Below are 18,514 nucleotides of genomic sequence, written 5' to 3'. Positions count from 1 at the left end.
TTGATTGCTGATCCCCTTGTAGATATCATCCTTCCTGCTTGCATGATAGAGTTTGTTTTGCTGCCTGGTTTGGTGTACGCGAATTGCGTGCGTGGAATCGAAGCTGACTGAGATACGGACGCGCGGTGTAATTGATGTGGGTCACGTTTTGCCATCAACCATTTCGGCGCGGCGCAATCCGTCCGTGGTTGTTGCCGGCACGCCTGCCGCCACCGCGCTCTGTTGTTTATGCGATCGGGTTTCGTGGTTTTGATTCTATCACAATGCCTATTATTCATGTCCTGTGTTATGGTGACTCACTGAAATTCTATGATAATTAGCGTGGGTTTCGTTTCTGATAACAGGACACAGGATTTTCAAGGATAATTTGTGAACGTTTATAAATGTATCCCAATATTATACATATTTTTGTATGGTGAATAAGTAGTTATAACCATTATGGTTTATCAAATTAAGTATAACTAACAATGTGTATGTGTTAATTATCCTTGGTTGGTATAATTAGTACGATCGTTAGTCGTACTCCAGAAATAACCCTTGATGAATGTGATCAAACTCATTTGTTCTCGATTCTCGATTACCTGCCCACCAAACTCGAATTTCCCCTCACATCCTGCACAAACAATAGATTTCGTTAACTCTGTATCGCATGGAGTTTTTTTTAATGCTCGCACATTGGTAGAAGAAAGGAGAAACTAATTAACCGCGCCAGAGCCACAACATCCGTCCACATCGCATAACAAATGCTTGTCCCGGAGTCCTGGCGCCAGCCGACGTAATTCATAATGCACGCCGAGGACCTCTTAGTCCTTTGTGACGCGTATGCCTAGACATTAATCTAGATGACGTGTTGTGCGCCCGCTATACATCATTTAAAAGGGAAAGTCTACGCTTACTAACCAACTAAGTAGCAACAGCGTGTCTGCCACTCTTCTCATATGATACTCATGTACCTAGATCCTGGAAATGTGTGTGCGTGTGAGTGTTAGGTGGATGCGTTAACCGGAAGCAGCGCAATTTAGTCGCATAACGCTTCGGGCTTTAAATATCATTACATGCCTGTTACCTGGAGGGTCTATGACTGATTGCCGAGTGGAGGCGCGAAAATTTGCCGAATTTCACGCCGTCGCGACGAGGAACATATTTCGGTAATTAATTTCTGTCGCCGGCGATGGCATGCAGTCGGGTTGGAAGTGTCAAAAGTACGAGAGGTGAATAATTTCACTAGCAAAACTATCGTAGCGTGCTGGTTGAACATGGAAAAAGTGACACAGGTAAATGGAAATTATACAGAGTGTCTGGTGTCGTGTGTGATAAATCAAACTTTGCGAATTTGTCACACTGAATTATTTTCGGATATAAAATGGGATAAAAATAACCCATATCAAGTGAGTTTCTTTTTCTTCTTCTGCTTACAAAATACACCATTTGTAACTGTCTTCCAGGCGCGCATTGTTTTTTCATCCTTAGTTCTATTCCTGTAATTTCTATTTCTGCGCTGACTGTCACATTGTATTTTCGTTGGCGGCGACTTTCTCTTCGCCAAGTTCAGACGTCTTATTTCCTTAATCTATCATCTTCTGAAGCACCTGTAGGATACGCTGGTGGTTTGTGGTTTGTTTACTTCAGTTAGTACAAATCAATTTTGACTTTTTCCAACTTTTGCTCTTTGTAGGGACATGAAAAGACAAGGGACAATTATTCACTACCTGATGACCTGTCAAACAAAATCTAATACTATTACTACATGGACAAAACTTGTGGTAGTTGTAAGCTTCGTTCTTCTTGTTTTTTTTTTATCTAGCATCGTAGTCCTTGTCCTTTGTTCCATGGGGGGATGGAATACAACAAGCGCAATGCCGAGACTCTTGACATATTTATGAAGCATGCAGGGAATCTACGCGAAAGCCTTGAAAAACATTCCGCGCAAGTTTTCATTGGAAATTATCCTTGAAGAGTTTTATCCTTGACATTCGCATTCTTTCATCTTTGTGATATTAACTTTTTTTTGTTCTTGAACTAAACTTTCTCATGCTTTGATGTCTTCTGCTTGGGCGTTTATGTGGTCGTCACAATTAAATTGCTTTCGCCCTCGTGCCTTTATAATTACGCGTTGAATGGGTTCGCACTTAGTCTGAAGCTTAGTTGCCCTCATACCACACGCACCGCATGACCCGGCGCCTCCACCACATTAAGGCGAACGCATCGGGATGTGTTTGTCTAGCCACTCTAGCCGAAACTCTCTGCAAGCTTCTGATGCGCATCGCATCAACTAGACTCAACTTTAACTTCGATCGAAGCTCAACGCCTTGAAGTTTCCGCGCGCAACCCCCAACGCGTTTGCAGTGCGTTTATTTACTCGTGCATGCACGGGACTTAATAGTTACGACCGAACGCAGTGATAAGAAAACGCGATAAGCCGCCTCCGCCGCCGCACGTACGCACACTTGGGTATATACCTATGGGCTTGCGGCCGCCCTCTCAAAGAGATGTGCAGCCAGACGTAAATTAATTTGCACCCCTTTTGCCTCTTTACGTTTAATATTAATTACACTGGGTGTTAAAACATTAAATTTTCTATGATTTATATTATTTTATATTTAAATTTATGTTATAATTCGGATAATTTTCTTTGTTCGCAATTAAATTGCATAACATTGTTCCATCTTGAGATTTCTACGACTTACTCATCCATTTATCAACCCTTAATCGTCCAGGTTGTGACCCATGTTGATTGTTGCACCGCGGTAATGTTGGTGTGTGCGGTCGTCCTCGCAGGGGTGCTTTGTGTGCGATTTTATCCCGAAATCCTGTGACGATATAAATCAAATTGCGAGAGGCCGTTTGCGTCCGCAACCCACCGTGCTTTATTCGGCGCGCTTGTTTAAAATTACTAAACTAATGCTTTCGACTAACGGCGCTGGCGTGGCTCTGTAACAATAGATGAAAAATAATTGCGGAAAAAATGCGCTCGTTTAAATACAACGCACAATGTGAAAACATGCAAAAACGCCGGCCGGAAAGTCGACAAACACGGGATGGAGGCGGAAGGGCGGTGCGCTAACATAATATAAAACATGCAATTTGTTGTCTAGTACAGACAGCGTTGTGGAAATTTTTTATGTTTAAATTTACATCGAATAAAAAAGCGAGCGGAAAAAATGTAATGGGGGTTGGGCATCGGAAGAGAATTGTAACACTTTTAGTAATAATTTGTTTTTGGGCGTTGTGTTGTGGAACTCGTTATTTTCTGTTAAATTTATCAGTGTTATTTGATAGGAGTTGTGGATGAAAATGATTTTAATTGAATTTAATTCGAACCAACTAAAATATTTGTTGTTTTGCATTTTATTCTGTTACAGTATGTAATTAATTTAACTTCATTTTGTCATTTTTTGCATTTTTATTCAAAAAAATTTAAATGAATTTATATTTAAATTAACATTAATAGAAAAACTAATTTAATTTTTTATATATATTTTGCTGGTTAATTTTTTTCTTGTTTTCTTTTTCTACATTAAAAAGAAAATATTGCTCTATTTAGATAATACTAACGACATTCTCAGAAAAATGTATAAAGATATCAAATCACACCCTTGATACTTAATAAAACACATACGCGAAGAAAATTCCCCATAAATCTTTTGAAAAAGAATATAAAATAATATTTTCAATAGGAATACTACCCAAATTGGTGCCGTTTATTAGTTTCTACCGATGCGTGTAATGGCAGTAGACAACTCGTGTACCTCGCACAACGAGGTCGAAACGTGTTTTCAATTTGTTATACTTACATTACAATCGCATGTCATCAACATCAGAAAAAAACCAAATGTTATGTCGTTAGGTCACGAATTTTCTTCGTGCATGTCCATGTCGGCCTTGTGCCCGACAATTACAAACTACATTAAAACAATCAAATCTGCACATTACATCCACATGCCTATGTTTTTATATAAATGTTAAACGAATTGAAACATGTTGATGACAAAAGACAAAGTTTTGTGTTTCGCTGGATGTTATATGCTTGTGCACGCACGAGAAGAGTTTGCGTAGGCTGCCCAGCGGCTCTGGCCATTCGCCATTCGCGGTTAAATAGAAAAGTTTTATATCAAACGCCCGGCGCGCGTTATCAAAAGTGTAACAAAGTTTTAATGCGCTCCGTGCGGCTCTGCGCGCACTCGTTTGCGCTTGAACGTCTGCCAACCGCGAAGAGTTGAAAGTTCACGGACTTCACCGAGTGTGTAAACAATCGATAGGCAGGGAACCTTGACAATATCAACGGAGTTACATCAAGAGTATAAGCAAGCACTTAACACATTGTCACATGAGATATTAATCAATAATAAAAGTAAATTTAGAAATGTTTAGACGAGAACTGCGGCAATTACTACTTCTGCAACACTTTGTATGTGATATGCAAAAGTTTAACGAGCATTGTGATGAATTTTTAACTCGGATTAATTACACTTCACGTCATTTATTCATTGTGCGTCAAAATGTAAAAGTAACAAACTAAAAGTTCACTTCGACCGCAGTGCTATCCAATATTCACATTTTCATTGCTTTGAAAATTGAGGTAAAAATTATTTCGATTCGTAATAAAAGTGTAACTTCAAATGTAATTTACAACTCAGGTGTGTACTTTACTTCAACAGGAATCGAAGAGAAATGAAGCAATAAATTATTCATCACCTAAGCATTCTTTCTCTGCCAATCGATTCATCATTGTACCGGTAATAATAGAACGGCTTGCAATAACGTCATACTTTTTAATGACCGGCTAACACGGTGAAGCAGTATTACTTTCGAACGCAATTCTTTGAAATTGTCAGCTTGAGCACGCTCGAGTGTATTTTCAACGATTTCATTCTCGCATCATGCGAATATTTACTTGGGAGCGCCACATCCTAGCAAAGAAGTGTGCGTGTATTGATCGATGACGCTTGATGGACGATTGTCGGGGCACTTTAATTATTTATTGTTTAGAGCGTCATGCATTGTTTTGTTATGACGAGCTAAGAAAGGAAAACGTTGTCATTCGTTATCATATTAAATATTTATTAAGGCTCTTTGTAGAAATTGCAGCAAGTAATAAATAAAAACTGTATTGTTTACTTTTACGATATTTGTTCTCTATTATATTACTTTTACTTATTATTTTGTCACGTTTTAACTCGTAGTGTACACAAGTTGACAATACGTGCTTGGTACGCGCTTGGCACAAGTGCAGTTTACACGATGCGTGCAATTATAACCAAAGTTCAAGACCATGTCGGTGGTTGTGAGTCAGTCGCGATGCACGCTTTTGATTTATTAGTTGTACACAATGCAAGATTTAAATCTATATATTCAATGGATGTAATTTATATTTTGTGCACGCTTTATTTGTTAAATGCAAGATTATTTTATTTATTGATATGTTGAAGCGTTGTAAATTCAGTTTAAGTGTGAATAATGAATTATTTACCGATATTATTTATTAGTTTTTCAATTTACTGCGTAGGTAGAAATATTAAATAACTTTTGGAATTTACAAACAAAACTATAACTAATAAACAGTTTTAATTAAGTTCTTGTTGATTTTTTAAAATATTTAATAACATTTTTTGCTTAACTTAAATACCGGTGGATGAAAGAACTTTGTGATCAAATATGAGAGGAATGAGAGGATTTAAAGCTAGAAATAAAGAACGCTCATGGAAAATGCAGGCACAAAGCGCAAACACGAGACGGAAAAAAGCGCCAAGGAAATTAAATTTGTCTGGAGGGTGGATAAAGCGAACACTTTCTGCATGGATAATATTGTGCCAACCCAGCGTCAAAATTAGTTTACTATTTCGAGTAGAAATCTTATTTGAGCTCATTATACGAAATATTCTCAATATCATGAATTTGCCTTTAATTGTATTAATGTTAAATGCGAAAGTGGCAAAGTTTTGATTGCACTTGGTAATTTCATGAGCGGTGCGGACATCGATAGCGCGATGAGCCAACCGAATGCAAACAAGCGATGCTCCTGCGTCGCGACGCTTGATAAATACTTCATTAGCCGATTTTAATCACGCTGCATTAATTAAAGCCCGGCGGGCATTCTGTTCAGCAAAATTCATGTCTGCGAGCAGAGTCATTGCCACTTTTGAGACACGTTTTTACTTAAAAATAGAAAAAGAAGTTTGTATTAAAAGTATTAAAATATTTTATGAATATTTGCATTTATATTGTGTATTGTGTTGCTACAAACAATTTGGCTGATTATGACTGTGATGACTTCTCGAGACTGGTGCTTGTGGATGGCAGTTGTGCGCACTTATTAAACGCAAACTTATTAACGACTGTCAACAATTACAAGCATCGCGCGGCGGGTTGATGATAGTTTCGGTTAAGCACTTTGCAACTTTGCCCGCATGTCGCGTACCAGTTATTGTTATGCGTTATTGTTTTGCGTCTGGGATTATTGCGGAAAATAGAATACGTAATATTCACTTGGCGTCGGTTAGTCAGCGACGACTATTTGACAGAGACTTTTCAACTTCCGCAATAAACTGTCTGCAAATGATTCTGATGAGATGTTGGGCGATATTTGTATAGATGTGAGACATTTATTACGACACAAGATGATTGTCATAGAAAATATAATATTTAGAGCTCAAATAGGTATATTTTGGTTATAATTTATAAATTTTATTTTCATAAATCTTATGAAACTTTAAAAGTTTGTTTGTTTGCTCAATATGACTTCAGAGTTTGAAGAAACATAAAACTTTGTTACGACTTCACATTATAACATATGTTTGTTATATATCCCGGACGAATATGACGCTTTTGTTGTAAACTTTTCAAAGCTTCCGAATGGGAACTTGTATGAAACACAGTAAAACCTACAAGAAAGACGTAACGACGAACGTCAAAGTGCAGTGCGCGGCATCAAAAATTCATTATGCCAATGAAAATGATTTATGTTGCAACAAACTTCAACTTCTTATCTGCCTCCAGACTCTGCTGCAATATTTATTATCACATGTCTATACTTCACATGCTTTAATTTTCTCTCCGCCGTTTACTGCATTCTAGAGTAACGAGTGTATTTATATCAACGTTAAAATGAAAATTAAGATGACTTATTAGTTGTCTAAGTGGCAGATGTTAAGCCTGCGTGTTTACGGCGTTATAGGACTTTGCAGAAGTAACGCCTCGGGTTTTAAAAGCCGACAGAGGCGAGGCGGATCGCGCGCGGCTAATAATTAATTACCGAGTTAATCGAAGCTATAATTTTCCGGCCGGGAAGGCGGCGCGCGCTGGCTACAGTTCGCGCCAACTGGAACTTATTCTGCGCGGCGTCAATTTGCCGCATTAATAACTAGCGTGCCATCTTTGCACTGAAACATATTACTATTAGACATAATAATAGAGAAGTTGGCGGCAAAGTTTTCGGGGAAGAACATAGGTACAAAGTTAAAATGACTTTCGGAAATTGGATATTACGCTATGTCAAATTGATGCATGCAATTTCTAAATATGCATTCAGTTAATTATGTTTCTGCGAACCCTGTGAGCATTTCTCTGATTTCCGAATACGTACAAACATTTACCTTCATTCCACTGAATCGTGTACTGTATTGATGTTATTACCCTGAATATGTTTGCTCAGATTATTCGGATTTCCGCATAATAGTGTTGATTGTACTTTAATTAATTCCGTAAAATGCAAAGGAGAAATGCGCATGAAATCAAAGCGTATTGAACACCAATCAATAACAGCACGTAATGACGCACATTATTGCGTCATAAATATATTCGCATCGCATGCATAATACATGCATAATGCGTTGCTTGCGGCAACAATAGATTTGCGATTGCACTGATTACGATTGATTACAATAGCGTGGACGTGTGCACTGGTCAACATACACACAACACACATCTACGTAAGTGATGTGCTAATTTCACGGAATGATGTTTTGTCTCATCACACGAGACACACCCAGGCGTATGATTAATTCCGCGAGCGACAGCTGGCAATCCGATCATCGAGGTCTCGTCGTCTAAGGATAATTTGACAAATGGTCCGATAATACGGTGTTATATTTTGACGAAGTCTGAAAGGCGTGCGATTGGGACGCGGTGCATTAGAAAATGATGAAAATAAGACAATGAGGTTCGGCGCTTTGCGCACGAGTAACTGTAAACCAGTGGAGTCGACGACGGCGGCGGTGACGTCGACGAGATTGCGATTTAGATTGGAAATCTCGCATTACCCATCACGTTTTCGCCTTCAATTTAACTTCCAATCTGGAACGATCCGATCACCTCTTTGCTTCGGTAAATCGCTTCCTTGGTGTTAAAACGACGAGCGATTTAAACTTTATAACAATCGGAATCGAGTAAAATCCCGAGTTTTGATAATAGCGGCGTATTAAATTACTGTTAGCGTAATTAATTTTGTTTGTATTAATTAGTTCTGTGTCTGGTTTGGATAGTTTTTTCATAGGATTGAATGTTCATTTGTACGATGTACACGTTTGGAGCTTGGTTCATTCCATCGTGTGCAAAATGCGCAGACAATTTGATAACGTCCGCCGCCGCCGGCGGTCGCGCTTTATCTACATACATTATTGCGTTTATTGTGTGGTGCATTTAAATGTGCGGCGGTAACCCGTCGCCTCCACCAATTTTGACGCTGTTCCATTGCAATTCGAACACTATTGCGATCGCAACGCGATTAGCTTTATTTGCGTGACCTTTGTGGGTAATATACCGAGGGTAGCCGTAATTATTATCCCTAAAATATTTTAACTTGAACTTAATAATTATCAATATAACTTCTAAAGTAACTGTTAATTTGCCTGTTCATCTCCCACATGAGAATCAGTCGTCTTATCGCAGGAAGACATCCCGTTAATCGTCAATAGTTGAAAGCCCTCGTTCACCTGCCACTTGAAAGCGGATATTTTACAACGCTTTGTGCGGCACGATGGCGGCGCTAATTGGTACCGCGTACGCAGACGTCTCCAGCCGCCTTCTTGATGATGGGCGCCCGTGCAGGATGCACGCTCGAGTGTTCAATGCGGCGTACACGCACATTACGCCGCTGCTCAAATTGAGACCGTAACGACGTGCTCTCGTGCTCGTTACGTTTTAGTATTATATGCTCTTTCCTGCCCGCCCTTGCCCTTTCCGTCTTTGCGATAAGAGAAGCGTCGCGGAGGTTACTCCACAGGTCTCGCATTAACTGAACGAAGTGAACCTCTTCACGTTTCTAAGGCGCATTTTGTGAATGGTGTTTGCGTCGTTTGCGAGCGCAAAAAAAACTAATTAGCGTTAATAAGCGATATCGCTTTTCGTTTTGTTTGCTTTCATGGGGGTGAAATTCGTTTAAAATTGCGAATTTCAACGTTCAAGATGTTCGTTTACAAATTTTAATCTTAATTGACATTTTAAAATTAAAATCCTTTCTTTTTCATATGGTTATACTTATTTTTGGGCTTAAATTTAAAACAACACTATTTTTGGGAAATTTTAATGTTGGTGTCACACTGTTTTCTACTGTCTGGTGCAATTTAGTTACATTTTACAATTTAACTTAACCTCGTTGCTTTATGAATCATAGTCGGATGAAATGTGTGGCGTGCATGAACAATGCAACAAAGTGACAGAGGCAGATATGGCGTAAAATGCAGCGCTCCACGACCAGCCAAATTTAATATAGAACGAAAAACGCCATACGAAAGAAGAAAAAAATCACGAAAAGGGGCAAATAAAAGTCGTTGAGTAAATATGATTGCATTGCGTTGCATACGTGAACCAACTGCATGTTTAGTTACTGCGAAACTGCAGGATAGCGACGTGAAATTTACGGCGTAAAGTTCCGAAGATTAAAAATTAAAGTGTTTTTAAGAGGCAGCCTCAGTATGCCCTAGGGATTAGAATATAGTCGCACCTACAGGTTGTTATGGACAGTTTTATCTAGGAATTTCTTTTGTTTGAATTAACTTCGTGAAACTTGTTTGATATTTTACTTTAATGTCCTTTTAGTCAAGTTATTATGAACCGAAATTTAATATCCAATAATATTCCTTGTAACTGTAAGTTTATTTCATCCGCAGTCATGGTCTCTAGCGTGTTTGCTTTATGTCTTTATATTCTTCCTTATAACGATCATAACTAAGATTTTACTGCTTTACTACTCGTCTCAATTGTGTGTGACATTAACGCGTTTCTATATTTCCACATTTACATTCGCAATATACACACAGCTCATCTTTTATTTCCATTTGAAATGTCTTTCAGACGAAATTAAAGTGTCAATCCAATGGTTTTATCCACCCCTTGACAATTTTCTCTTCTCGATTTTTTGTTGCTTACCGATTTATCTAATTTTTTGCCGTTAGCTCTGGAGCGAACGACGTGCAATTTGTCTATACGTAAATCTCTCTCTTCGTATCTTATTTACGCGTTTTTTCGCTTTGTTGCAGAATGGAACAACATGTCGGGTCACGACAGGGTAAAGCGACAGCTCTCCGTCTCGTCGGACAGCAAGCTGTTGGATGACGACATCAGGGAGGAGACGCGCGTGATCCTCAGACCGAAAAAGCCCCCGAGACCCAAGTCGGAGGTGCTTCTCAATCAGGGGTCGGACCATCGCCGGATGAAGCGCTTCTCTGCTTTCGGGGTAAGTAATGTTTACACCCAACTTATTTTTTGTGTTTATTAAAACACCATTACAACTGTATTGAGCAAATAAATTCTGTTGCCCATTTTGAAGTTGGCGCAAACGTTTCATGAGATCCTAAGGGTTCAAACGCGTATATAAATCAACATTAAGTATTTATGTCTGTAGACTTGCGGCGAAATGAGTTTCTTGTAAAGCCATCGCATCATATTTTTGCGGTTGGAACATTTTTCATACCAGAGCGAAGTCTGGGCAGTGGAGCAATCGATCTCCAGCGTTTTTTTTCTTTGCAAGTCAAACCTTGGGAATTATTACACCTCGACTGCACTCGCAGCGATCGCGTTCATCGATCACGACCAAATGCTTCCAAAGTTTATGAGAAACGAATGCAAACGATGCCCGCATATTACCTAACCTCGTAACATACTTTATGATCCTTTTTCAAGCGGCATTTTTAGCTTTTATACATTTCCAAATTTCAGAATTTTTTACTATAATTTTTTTTTGTTTCTGGGAATGTTGATAAATTATTTTGTTATTTTCTGTTATTCTCACCTCGCCCCTTGTTATCCTCGCTTGTTAGTCCCGGATGTATACGATGACAGCAGCTTGGGGCACTTTAGCGACGCGCCTAATTAGTAAATAACCCAGTTGTGTCCTGAGTTCGTTTCGCGCCGCTTTTGCAAATCGCCCTATGACATCCATCCAGATGGGAATTCTCTTCGTTCAGCAAGGCGCGCTTCTTTATTCAATTAAAATCAAAGCCGCGGGCGAAATACGCACTCAATCAACAAACAAACAAATATCCCTCTGGCAGAGCGCCATCCGCGACCCATTCTCTTCCATTACGAGTAAAATCATTAAACTTCCAGCGCTACTAAAACGAAGGCAACGAAATTAGCGAATCCAATGAAATGAGCGCACTTAATTTCCATGGCTATTTCCTTTATTTACCTCTCCTATTTTATTTTATAATATTAATTTTGCTAATGTGGTGCTTTGAAAAAAGCGTCACGTATCACGGGTCAGGATCAGGTCGTCTAGACGCCTGCGAGGGTGCAGCCGGACTTCAGTTAAAGAAAGTATTTGCGCCCACCTCCCGGCGCTCGGAATATACCTAATCACTGGGTTGCCCTGAATGGGAAACCAGACGCGTTTGTTGCCGCGTTTCCGGAAGCAACGGCCATCGTCAAATTTAAAATGCACCCGCGTCTCGGTGAATTGCACCTACGTGACTTCAATGCGAATAAAAAAAGTAGTCATTCAAACATACGCTGTGAATGTTTATGACCCGTTTTTTCTTGAGTCGCTCATTGCGTTCTAAGCGCGGAGACAAAGGACGCATTAGAAAGAATTCAATAAAAAAGACTCTGAGTCTAATTGATCTGCGTTGTGTTTTATCGTCGGTTGTTATCTTCCCTTGCGCATTCGTGCATGTGCGAACGTTAAGCGAGAGGTTTTATTGCTTTATTTTCGCAAACGAACTCAATGCGGTGGCTTTCATCGGTGTCGATGACTTAGATGACGCAGTTGTAGTGGTAATCATTTAATTGGAAACGTTTTCGAACTTTGGCTTCCCGGCCACATGAATTAATGTCTTTGTTTTTGTCGCAGGGCGATTCGCCGTTTGGAAAGTCCGAGGCTTACATTAAATTAGAACAATTAGGCGAGGGATCGTACGCAACTGTTTATAAGGGTTTTAGCAAGTACGTATGCCACCCCCATTAATTTTCCTCGCTCGCTGTTATAATTAGCAGATTAGCGAAGCGATTATTGCGCGCGCGCTCACCCTTTCGAAAGGGTGCGCTCGTTGGCAACAAGCGCAACGCCAGCCAGGATTCTAATTGGGTTTGTTTGCGCTCTGTTTGTTTACAGTTTAAAAAATCAAGTAGTAGCATTGAAAGAAATTCGGCTGCAAGAGGAGGAGGGTGCTCCCTTCACGGCCATTCGGGAGGCTTCCCTTCTCAAAGAACTGAAACACGCCAACATTGTCACTTTACATGACATTGTACATACGCGAGAAACGCTTACGTTTGTGTTTGAATTTGTTGTAAGTATATCAAATTATCTGCATCCTAATGAGATGGTAAATTGATTTTTTTTTTATTCTCTAATGCAGCATACAGACTTATCACAGTACCTGGAGCGACATAGCGGAGGCCTGGATCCACGCAATGTCAGACTGTTTCTTTTTCAATTACTGCGGGGACTATCATACTGCCATGCGCGCCGCGTCCTGCATCGCGACGTTAAGCCGCAGAATCTGCTGATCAGCGAGATCGGCGAACTGAAGCTAGCCGACTTCGGTCTTGCCCGAGCCAAGTCCGTGCCCAGCCACACCTACTCCAACGAGGTGGTGACGCTTTGGTACCGGCCACCAGACGTATTGCTGGGCAGTACAGAGTACTCGACGTCGCTGGACATGTGGGGCGTCGGTTGTATCTTCGTTGAGATGATCACCGGCATGGCCATTTTCCCCGGTAACCGCGACACGTACGACCAGCTTGACAAGATATTTAAGGTAATATTACTTTAGTTTTAATATGTATGGATGTGATTTTTATTTATTGTTGTTGTGTTGTTCAGGTGCTTGGTACGCCGACAGAGGAAACATGGGACGGTGTGACGCGATTGCCCGGCTACAAGCCACATAAACTAGTGCTATATAGACCTAAGAACTTGGGCATTTATTGGCCGCGACTGTTCGACATCGCGCAGGGCGAAGCGATGGCCTCCTCTCTTTTGCAGTTGAACCCTGAGAATCGGATAGGTGCTGACGATGCCATGCAGCATCAGTATTTCGCCGGATTACCTAAGAAACTACACGAACTCCCGGACGGTATGTCAGATTCTATTTAAAATAGTTACACAAACAAAACCTTTTGGTTTCACTTACTAATTTATTGATTATTTCTAGATGTGTCAATATTCAGTGTTGAAGGTGTGCACTTACATACCGAAATGTCGTTTTTCAAACCGCGACCGAAGTAAAGCGAGTTGCGACGCAAACTCAGGAACAATACCTATATTAAATAAACTCTAAACAACTATTGTAAGCAATGATTTCACGAAATTTCACACCGACGAAAATGCTACAAGATACCAACCGAACACACTTAAAACACAATGACCTGGCTTGACTGTGCTACACTTGCTCTTCATCTCTTGCGGAGTCGCCACCCACGACACTATTTTTACAACAACATAAGTTTAACGAATCAAGGATGCGATAGGTCTGCGATAGAAGACATTACCTGGAGCTGACGCTGTCAGCCAGAACGTGCTTCACCAATGTACAGCTACTATCTAAATAAATGAAGAATTATGTGAATCGCTGCGTACATATCGCGTACGCAATCAATGCCGGATTATATTTTATTATGTTTTTAAGTCTTATAATTATTTTTTTATAATTATTGTCTTATTCGTTTAGTGATTATAATTTTTATGATAATGGAGCGTTCTCTTTTTTTAAGGGCTAATTTTACAATGGAGTTTTGTACCAATTGTACATATTCATCTTTCATATTACGTACATATAGTCACCAGTTAACATTACGTGAATGAGCGCATCGAAGAAAATTCTTCATCTTCATGAGCCGGAAGTTTTGATTTATGTTTATAGTTTTTGCGTGAACTGGCAAACAATGGATGATGCAAAAAAGGGCTAAAGTGCAAACGATCAGCTGACAAACATAAAAATTGGCTAACAAATAATGAAATTGCATTGATAAACAAACCTAAAATGAAATTTTGAAAATAGATCCATTCCTTCCATGGTGCTCAATTATAAAATATACTATTATAATGAAAATATGAAGAAAATATTAAAACGAAGAGTTGTTGCAAGGAGACGAATGTCGATACTATTAATTACGATGATGATATACTGATAATGAAATATGCATTACTTGTAACATGATTATTATTTATATGATTGATGTTAACCACTAAATGAAGCAAATGAAAGACTGCATTATGATGGCACGCAAAAAAGTCGGTAAATGTCGATAGAGGATCACTGTGCACTGCAATAGAAATCAGTATGCTGCCATGTGTGTGATTCTAGTATCTTCTGAATTGATTCGTAGTTGAACTCAGTGTTAACGAGAGATTTGTGTGGCGCCTGATTGCAGTCTTCAATTGTAGTTCAACTGTAAATTTGTCATATAAAAGACTAGTAAAACGAAACATGTATCTGGTCACAGATTGTAGTTCTTAATTAAAAACTATGGGCTGTAAATGCTGTAAATTTATATGTTTGCAGTCATTCGGTGGACTGAAGCTGGCATTGTGCTGCCAACAAGCAAACTTCTGCTAAGTTTACTTTGATTTTATGATAATATGCCGGAAAATTTCATGTGATTTCATGTGCTCTTAATTTTTAATTAAAATGTTAGAATTGTTTACAAGGAATTCATAACATTGGTATGATTCATTTGGTTCATTTTTATTATGTACTTGTAAAACTCATCTACACTATAAACCATTATCTTTAAGTTACTTTCTCTCTTTATTTTATAATTATTTGCCTTATATTTTTTCACGATCTTATAGTTATGAAGTTCGCCAATGAATTGTGTAAAATATAGTTCGTAAAATTAGCATATTACGTTGCATTTACTAGTTGAATAAAACGACAAGAGACACCAAAAACAAAAGGTACGAAAACACAGTAGACCAAGAATTCTTGTGGTTGTGGTGAATAGAAATTGACTTACAATTCACTAAAATACTTCATAGAGTTGAACTTAGTGCCCCATCTATAAAGAAACTCCATTACATAACTTCAGCCTCGAAATTTGTTAAGCCATTTAAGTAGCACTGTACCGAAATCATACATGTAAGCGATGTGTCAATCCTTTAGAAGTGTAGATCGACCTGACAGCAAAACAATCCTCGGAAATCCATTTACTTGATATACAAGTTAACTTATAAATTAAGCATAGACCAAGATTAATGATAGTTAACAAACGAATCAAATTTACGCGATACGTGCCAAACTGAAACGGAATAATGTGAACAGGTAGCTAAACGTGATTATCCAATTTAACTATGACTAGCATTCAATGATTTTGCATCGATTAGCGTTTTCAATATTTAAGAAAATACGGTTGATTCTTTATGCAATTGCTAAACTCTTACATCTTTCTCTTGCACTCTTAGATGTTCAGTAATGCTTCATAAAATGGAAGCATTTGATTGCATTTCTCAACTAATGTTCAGAATTGAGTAAAATTCAAAATTGAAATTTCTTTCATGGTCACTGTAAATTTGAATCACCTTACTTGATAACTTTCTAATACTATCACTAAATAGAGCAGGTAAATAACGAGACATTTCGTAAGAAAGTAAATAAATAATATTAGGCCTAAACGAAACGATGAATTAGGTAGACATTCATAATTAGCACGATTCGTTTCAGTCGTCGGACATCGTTAAGAAACTTTAAACAATCAAGAGTTGTTCGTAATTTGCGATAAAGAGATTTTAGATAATTAACATGTAAAATCATCATCAAAATCATTAACTATAATAGCATTGTTAGCGATCGATACTAGTAAAAAACATAATGTCTGTTTGACTACGAAATTTGATAGCACGTTATTGTCGTAACTAGTGGAAGAAATTACGATTTAGTCCAAGGCACTAAAGGTACGCGGCAAAATGCACCCCTCCTTTACGGTACGTCCAACTTACTTCTGCGAGGCCACATTTCGTGGACGATGCACCAGTAAGCGTCCTGTTCTTAATATGAAGCAAATATGTAATATGCACGCGAAATTACAATATCGATATATGATAACTAATTGATAGTGATGATTAGGCTGACATTATAGCAAATTATTTCGATAACGTTTGCGAAATATAATTATCTAAGACAAATTCATTAAAACAAAAAGAAGAAAATGCGTTTGTTGATTGCACTTGATTAATTTAAAGCACCAACATATGCGAATACACGACCCACTCAATATTCTAAGCACGCTTTCACGGCTACATAATTTTTCATTTTGTTTCTCATTCAACTAATATCGAAAATCATTGTAACAAGAATAAGTATTAAATCAAAATGATTTCATTTTCATTCTGTAGGTATCATCCGAACAGAGCAAACGAAAATTTGATAACAAAAAGAAAGAAATAGCGATACACTTATGAATATCACTCTGTATCCACATCAGTTTTACTGACTTTGATTGACAAACAAAAAACGTAAACTCAACATGAACTTTTCAAAGTGAATGAATGTGTTTCTGAACGTAAAAAGACAAATATTATAATGAAACAAAAAAACACGCAATTTTCAGTAATAAACTGATGGTCGCTGTGATAAGAGTTGTTAATAACAATTATTAATTAAATGATTACGATTGGTAATTACTATATTAATAAAAATATACATTGATTAGGTATGTATTTATTAAATATTTAAAGAAATTTTATTGATTATGATGACGATTGATTGAGGAGAAGATATATAAGGAAAGAAATATTGAAAATTGAACTAAATCCGATGAGATACAACACACCGACGTCGTAAACACACGAATATGAAGGTGACTTGTATGGATAACTTGTACGAAGTTGCATTGTAAATAGTTATAGTTGTTTATATTATAATTGTAAGATAATTATACAGAATTATCGAAAACAATATTAAGTAATAAATGTCTTTGTATAACAGGAAGCATTTCAGCTTCAATTTGTTTTATGTTTTAATTATTGGGTATTTTATTTTTTATGAATTGTTTTGGTCAACAAGTCGACTTTTTCTTTTTTGTCGTTTTAAGAGGAAGGGCTTCTTTATTTCATTTATACTGGATTTTCTTTTTGTTTATTCAACTGCTCAGCAAAACGGTTGCTTTCTGGAGTTTATCTTTTTCATTCAAATTAATTTTGAGCCTAGTATAATTGTGATTTTACAATGCGCTGTAAATTTGATGTAGTTTGAAATTAATATGATTTTATTAAAAATAAAACCATATTTAAGAATGTAGTTTATATCGATTTTAACACAGTTTGTCCTCAAGTTAAACTCTAAGATTTTTCAACTTTATTTCATGTTCCGTGAGTGTAAATCAACACTCATGCGTATATTGCTGCAAGATTGCGGTTCTTGATGCAGGTATGTCCAGGTATCAGTAACTCGCGTGTTGTGATCTAGTGCGGTTGTGTTACCTGCCCAATTTGTTTTGATCGTCGCGTCGAACGTGTTTCGCTGCCTGCGAGATGGAATTTTCACTTAGTTTTCGGTTTATTGGCAAAAGTAGTACATGTGGCGACATGCGTGTGTGCCTCTCGGTGCAAACAACCTTCGCCCTTACTAGGTAGTAACGGATGTTCAAGGATATTTTTCCTCCTGCTGCTGTCGGCGTGATTTTCGTTGCGTTGTGTGCGACAATGGTAAATTTATAATAAAATTATTCTTTCCTTATTTATTTATTGCATTTCACGCTTGTTGTTATTTGCTATGTAGTACAGTGGAATCCCGGTAATCCGGACCCGGCTTAATCCTGCACCTCTTGTAATCCGACAACAAGGGTCGCAAATGCGTGAATGAACAAGTTATAACTTGTACGTACCACTACTCGAGGCTCGAGGCGACGGGTATAGTTTTAAATCTGATTGCTCAGTTTGGACTTAAAATTAAACAAAAAAAATTACGAATATTTTAATTCTTCTAAAATTGATTGATTCATAATTTTAATTATTTTAGTAGGTACATTTATTTGTACACTTTTATTTCCTAATGTAAAATTACAGTAGAGTCCGGTTATAATGACATCGAAGGGAATTGACAAACACGTCATAATAAGCGGACGTCATACAAAGCGTTTT

General features: G+C 38.0%; 1 protein-coding gene across 3 annotated transcripts in view; it reads left to right on the top strand.

Moving 5' to 3' along the window:
- Window positions 1–15,277, top strand: part of Eip63E (cyclin dependent kinase Eip63E) — a 91,431-nt gene extending 76,154 nt beyond the window's left edge. For all 3 annotated transcript variants that reach the window (XM_065304306.1, XM_065304307.1, XM_065304308.1), the window contains 6 exons: window positions 10,476–10,672; window positions 12,287–12,378; window positions 12,548–12,722; window positions 12,792–13,193; window positions 13,259–13,511; window positions 13,590–15,277. In XM_065304306.1, the coding sequence (XP_065160378.1) occupies window positions 10,476–10,672; window positions 12,287–12,378; window positions 12,548–12,722; window positions 12,792–13,193; window positions 13,259–13,511; window positions 13,590–13,663 (1,193 nt within the window). In that variant the 3' untranslated portion in view covers window positions 13,664–15,277. The remainder of the gene's footprint in view (window positions 1–10,475; window positions 10,673–12,286; window positions 12,379–12,547; window positions 12,723–12,791; window positions 13,194–13,258; window positions 13,512–13,589) is intronic.
- The last annotated feature ends 3,237 nt before the right edge of the window (window positions 15,278–18,514 follow it).

Source organism: Atheta coriaria, unplaced genomic scaffold, assembly GCF_025399875.1.
Source record: "Atheta coriaria isolate IRGN ID8LTWV9N9 unplaced genomic scaffold, Caltech_Dcor_3.1 hic_scaffold_6_pilon, whole genome shotgun sequence".
Classification (NCBI taxonomy): domain Eukaryota; kingdom Metazoa; phylum Arthropoda; class Insecta; order Coleoptera; family Staphylinidae; genus Dalotia; species Dalotia coriaria.
The sequence above is the reverse complement of the archived record's forward strand: the minus strand, read 5'-3'. Positions and strand labels throughout refer to the sequence as shown.